Consider the following 6,522-nt stretch of genomic DNA (forward strand, 5'->3'; position numbering starts at 1 on the left):
AACAATGAGCTCAAGCCGACTAGCCAAAGCTAAGCTGGTTTATGGATCTAGTTTGGTGGCTTTTTCTCGAGCATCATTTAATGGAAACTAGATGTTTGAATGTGGATCTAGATGATTATTTTAGAATTTAATTTTCCCTCTTTAAATGGATAGTAGTGTAGGCATACATATTCTACATGGGAAAATTGCCCATACACAACCCTCTTTTGGAAACGGCTACCTACATGGTCCACCATTTTGAGCCACGTGAAGAAATGATGTGGCAATTCCAACCGTTGGACAGAGAAGACATCATCTGGATTAGCCATGTGTCAAATTTCAGAGCCTAATTCAATCAAATACCTCCTGTTATTGACATGCATCCCGATGTATGTCTATGCACTCCTACTGTGCAGTCCTGGATTTCCAAAGCTCTATTTTCCACTTGGTGAAATCTTCTCAGGCTGAAACTTGATAAGTGAGCAGCAGGGGATCTGTGGGTCTAACCTGCCCATGAAATATGGGCGGGCCCCATCTGAACTGCCACATGGGAGGTTTTTTGGGCCGTTTAAGTAAGGCTTCCCAATTGCACCATTTAGAAAGCCTTTAACCATGTTAAATTTGTTATTTCCCCTGATTCCCCTTTGATGTAAAAGATCTCCTATATGCAGTATACCATGCCCTGGAAACATGGAAGTATATACACTAAAGTGCCTAAAGTGAACATGTTCCTCATTTTTCTATGTGACCAGCATCTTCCTATTTTCCCAACTGAACTGCTTGTCCAATGGGTATATTTCCATATTTAACTTTACCCTGGCATTCAAGGTTAAAAGTGCATTTATATACCTGTGATACCTGGTTTTAAAGCCTTGCAAGCATCTTGGTATCAGAAAGTCAAATATAAAAGGCTTGACTTCAGTTGTGTAAATTTTGTTAAAAATTATCCAAATCATTCTCCTAATATTTTTATGGGAGAGTGATAGGCACACTGCTTGCGTGCGGTAAACTAGTGGGTGGCACCAATGGGGGTGCGGTATGGGGCATCATACAGGAGGGACAGGGGGGTCATTTCAAAGGGGGGAAGAGAGATAAACACAGCGGGGTGCTAGCTCGTGGTACGCTGGCAGTGTGCCCAGCCTTTTCCCTATTTTTAATTAAGGAAAAGGTGCATGCAGCGTGCCTATCCCTCTCCCTTTTATTTATTTCCTTTCCATATACTTGAGGTTCTTGCTTTCTTTCTTTATTGTTTTTATCGTCCTACCTGTCAGCTTTGCAATTTTATGATTCAGGAACACTGATAGAAACAAAATCCTGCTAGGGATAGGGGGTGGACATTATGCACCGAGACATATGGATGTTGTTCTGTAAGTCATTTCTTCCAAAAGGTCATTTATCTCTTCAGAAACATCTTAGATAGCAATTTTAGTACGCCTTGTATGAACAGTCAGATACTGCAGGTCCTTGAGATTGGCTGAATATGATGGGCTGATCGTTAGCTCTGATATATTCATGCCTGAACAAAAATTTCTGAGCTAAGTGGAATATTGTATCAAAGTTTATCTATAAAATAATTACCAGATACATGCACCATGTCTTGATTCTCTTAGGAGCTGAGCCCGAAAGTGTAAGCTGGGGAGAGTTCCACATATAAGTCTGCATTCATAGAGGATAAGAAAACAAATTTTTGTATGTTTTTGTGTTATGGTTTAATATATTTCTATTTAACAAGAGCTTGTACACATGCCAATGTGTGATGTGATGACTTGGAAACTCTAAATGTTATTATTTCCATGCAGTTTGTTGCATTTAATGCATGATGTGTTTTAACAACTTTATTTCATGAAATGGTGCGTTATGAAATGAATGTGGTAAGAATAATGATGTATGTGAGAATTATATGAAACATAACTATGAGTTGGAAGCAAGAATCATATGGATGGTAACTAGGCTTCATTTAAATATACAAATGGCATGTGTCTGAATTTTGAGTACAACATGGACGAATTTCAGAAATTGGAGTGCACTGCTATATGAGTTCTATTTGATGCCATCACTTGTCTAAATTATTGCATTTGATGCCATCACTTGTCTAAATTATTGCAGTTTTCAAATGCCTCTTTTAGTTTTCTCCTAATGCTACAAAATTTGAAATTTTTTGGTGGCCCAAAACCAGAACCTTGCCATAATGTGAATATTTGTTTTGTTGATGCTGACAAATTGTTGCATTGTAAATGTTGGCAGGAAAGATGATGTTTGGGTGGGTCACCTTCTTTCTGGGTATTCAATACCAATGGAAGATCCAGGTCCCTCAAAAGGAGGAACAAATGCAAAAGATATTGGTGGAACATGGAGAGAATCAATTAAGGTAGGATTCGAAGCTACTCAAGCAGCTTTTCCAGGTGGAGAAGTTATGGCACATCTAGATCACAAGTAAGTTATTCCTGTCAAAGATTCTCAATTTAGTTACGTTATGGCCCTTGTATGACAAACCACTTTTTTTTTTTTGGGGGGGGGCGGGGTTGGGGTGGGTTGTAAAGGACAGATTACATATGACATATTAATGATGGCATGAATCAGGTGATGTAAAGAAACTAAATACCTTTCAAAGGTTATTTGGGTGGAATGTATGCCCCTAATTCATGAGGTTGTTCATCCTCATCCTATAGACTTAGTTTATTTCCAGGTAAATCCGTGTAAAAGCAAAGTTTTCAGGAAGAATCTTAGTTTTTACCTGGATTTTTGCCTGAAAATTTTTCTTTATGTTGCTTTTCCTCGAAACAAATGGAGCCATAAGGATATTCAATGCTTATACATGTATATAATCAAACAAGGTTTTTTTTTGTTGGGGATGGGGGGCGGCTGCATGTGCATGCATTTATTAGTACACAATGAAATGTATCTTTAAAAGGGCTTGTTTTGCTTTTTCCTTGTTGGGAGGAAATTAACTTTCAATGGGTACTTCACTATAACTGATTGGTGCAGGAGTTTCAAGAGTTGGCAGAAGATTGCAATTACAGGATTCCTAGCTGAACTGAATATAAAGATTGGCAAACCTGGTGATTTCTACTGATTTGCAAACCTGATGACTTCTATTGATCGTCTTATTATTGCCGATGATATTATACATCTTTATGTCCTCCCTTATGTCGAAGGAAATAATGGCTACTGAGAATTTTCTTTGGTTAAAAGATTTCTAAACTTGTATTCCAGCTACGTGGTTATGGTTTTGATTATTTAGTATTTGCCATTTGGGAAGGAAATAATGCCCATTGTTTATTTTATTGAGAAGGGAGGGGGAGGGGGCGCTTTACCAAAAAAAATTTGTTTGGGAGAGAGCTTTTATCTGTCAAAAGATTTCTAAACTTGTATTCTTGGGTCTGGCTCACCCTGTGCTGTGTAGAACTTAGGTTAGGTTGGTCTATTGACTTTTGGAATTCTCGTCCTCGGTTTGATTTGAAGAACATAAAAATTACAGGATTAAAAGCATCTTAGATTATCTATTTACAAATGTAAATAGGTAATATGCTAGTGATACTATTCCAAGTCCAAGACTCCTATTAGAAGAAAAAGAGTTGTAAAGCAAAGAGTTCTGAGCAAAATATGTAGCCTTAAAAATAGCAGACCAAGGAGTCTTGAGTATCATTCAACAATCTCCATACCAACTATACAAGCAAAGCTTTGGGTTTCAAAAAAACTTTTAAACTCAAGATGATGCATCCATGCAACTTGGAAATGGAATAATTTTTTTTTTATTATAAGAGATCTGATTGGAACAAGTTGGTAAAACAACCCATTACTTTATGGACCGAGTTTCCCTCCACCTACGATGAATGGGATCCCCATTCACCAAGGGGTAGGAGAGGGCGGGAATGGGTATTGAGAGGGTATTTTGGAACATACTAAAACCCTAGGAGGGGTTTGTGAACCCTAGGATGATGGGTATTGTAGCATTAATATCATATATGATTCAAAAAAACCGTAATCACTATGACCTCTACAACTTCCCCCGCCGCCGCTTGCACCACCTCCGCCCCTGCTGTGTGCTCTCTCCGCCCCTGTGGTGTGTAAGCTCTCCGGCCTAGTGGCGTGTCTCCTCCTTGCAAGGTCAGTTTTAATCCACCAACCATGACCCTGGGTATCGTCGCCGCCGCCGTCGATCCTCCACACCGCCCTTACCACCACCTCTCTCACCCCCACCCTCCCCATCGCCCTCACTGACGCCCCTTGCCCATTTCACACTTTCTCACCGCCACGGCCCCCCCTCTACTCATATCGCCATTGCCCCCTCCTTCTCTCCCATCGCCACTACTCCCTCCCCCTCCCCCTCCCCTTTTTCTGGCCAATGTCCCCTCCACCTTCCCTTTTTCCCAACCCATGTCCCTTCCCCTTTTCTTTTTCTTTTTTTGTTTCTTGTTTTGCAGGTTACACCGGTTCTGGCGTTGGTGTCGCCATGGATATGGCTGACTCCGTTGCCCTTTCTGCTGCGCAAATCTGGTGGCCTTATCATCGTTCATCGAAGCTCCTTTCGGTGCGGTACTGTGTCGGCTCGTGTGGGCATTTTTATTGGCACGAAAGTGCATGCGCTTATCGGTTGTTGTGTCGACAGCTCTTTTCATGGGGAGTGGCTTTCAGCCATCCCCTTCTCTGGATGGCTCAGTCTTTGGCATGCAAGACCGGGTCGCTTTCTGCTCTGTGGTTCTGGGTTTTGTCTACCCAAACTACCTGTTTGTCATGCTACTTATTCTTTTTTTCGTATCTCTTCATGTATCCTATTTTTCTGTTGGCGTTGGGCACGCGTGAATGAATAGCCTTGTTATCTACCAAAAAAAATATATATCATATATGATTCTCCTACAAGCCTGGATCAACACCTATAGAGTCCAGAATCCAGTTTTACGCATCTTTCAGGCATGACTAAGAGGGAAGCTCTCTCCACGTCAACAAACCTCCTGCTGCTTCTTGTCATTACAATTATTCTGTTCCTTTATGCACTATGATGACTGTAACTACAACTACTAGAGAGTGAGGAAAGAAGTAGAGGGGGGGGTGATGGTTTGCTAAGGGACAAGATGAAGACGAGAGAGTTAAACTCGTGACCTCCTTTGACCCTATACTCTACTGGCAAGGCACCAACCAACTGCACTAACTGCACTAATAGTTGTCTTTGTACCACCGTTGAGTAATGTTGAAGAGGGCCTTATTATTCTGAGCATATATATCCATATGTTGAATTATTTATCCATCCGTATCCCCCTTTGGATAGTCCGTCGTGTTAGAGCTCCTGTATGTTGTACATATTATTTCTTCCTTTTCCTACAAGGCCAGTCTTTTAGAGGAAGCGGTTCCAACACCATAGAATTGAAGCATCTTTATCTTTAAAGAGGAAAGAAGATGTATATGTGGGACAGTGTTTAAATTGATGTTTAACGCCATGTAAATATGAAATGAGATGGGGAATAGAGGAGTGGGTATCGTGTCTTTGCTTCCTCCAAGCTCCCTTTATATAACCCAAATAACAAGACCTGCTCATATTATCCATCCACCCCTGCAAAGTGGATTTCATTGTCTTCTGCTTTAAAGAGGGTGGGTGGTACCTTCGAAGTTGTGAAAGATGAAAAATCAGAATTAGCTCACATGTCAAGTATCTAACTGAACAGCCAAGGAGGGCTGTGTCAATCGAAATGTTAGTATATAACCATCACGTTACTTTGCAGTGAAATTCAAGCAATCCAGCTTGTTCCGACTTGTGTGCACCTATGTAGATTGTGTAGGGAATGGAATGGCTTGTCCAGTAAAAATGCCAAAACTAGAAGGCCTGCATTTGAGAAAGCACAAACCACTGCATATAGACCTTTTCACTGTTGTAAAATCTGAAAGCTTGATGTTTTGCACTTTGTGTCCTTCAGTCATGGCTAAGGCTGAAGCCATGTAATATTGTAAGACAGCTGCAAATTTGAGCACCTGTTACTGGTCCTACTAGATTATTGTCAATTATCTAATGATTACTTTATGGATCATGCCATGGAGAATTGACCTCTCCTCCCTTATGTCCTACATGTAGTGGGCAGTACCGCCTGTATCGGGCGATATGTACCAGTTTTGTTAGTCACCAATACCGTATCAGTAACACAGTATGGACAAGGGGTAAAATGGTTAGAAATTCATTTTCTAAGAAGATTCAAGGGTAATTTTGTCTGATACAGCCGATCCAGGCCGTTACCGTATCGGTTTTGTAGGTTACCGATACCCATTCCGATACCGTGCACTAAAACCATGAACATAAGTAATAGTAACTAATAACAATATTTTAATACTAAAAAAGAAACAAAGCACACTCCTCCCCCCCCCCCCCCCCCCCCCCCCCCCCACCACCACCACCACCACCACCCAAAAAAAATTCTAATCTGGTCAAGAAGGCTTTCGTCCCCTCAAACCTGTGTTTCGATCTTTTACTTCATATTATAAGATCATGCTAGTAATATCTCTGAGACTCAGCATGTAAGAAGCAATGCACTATTTACTAAAAGAATAGTAAGGATG

General features: G+C 40.8%; 1 protein-coding gene across 2 annotated transcripts in view; it reads left to right on the plus strand.

The window, feature by feature from the left end:
* LOC122664076 (D-aminoacyl-tRNA deacylase) overlaps positions 1 to 3,105 on the plus strand; it is a 28,908-nt gene extending 25,803 nt beyond the window's left edge. For both annotated transcript variants that reach the window (XM_043859764.1, XM_043859765.1), the window contains exons 8-10: positions 1,272 to 1,346; positions 2,224 to 2,412; positions 2,965 to 3,105. In XM_043859764.1, coding sequence (XP_043715699.1) covers positions 1,272 to 1,346; positions 2,224 to 2,412; positions 2,965 to 3,052 — 352 coding nt within the window. In that variant the 3' untranslated portion in view covers positions 3,053 to 3,105. The remainder of the gene's footprint in view (positions 1 to 1,271; positions 1,347 to 2,223; positions 2,413 to 2,964) is intronic.
* Positions 3,106 to 6,522: the final 3,417 nt, after the last annotated feature.

The sequence above is a fragment of the Telopea speciosissima genome, chromosome 6 (genome assembly GCF_018873765.1).
Source record: "Telopea speciosissima isolate NSW1024214 ecotype Mountain lineage chromosome 6, Tspe_v1, whole genome shotgun sequence".
In the NCBI taxonomy this organism is placed as follows: Eukaryota; Viridiplantae; Streptophyta; class Magnoliopsida; order Proteales; family Proteaceae; genus Telopea; species Telopea speciosissima.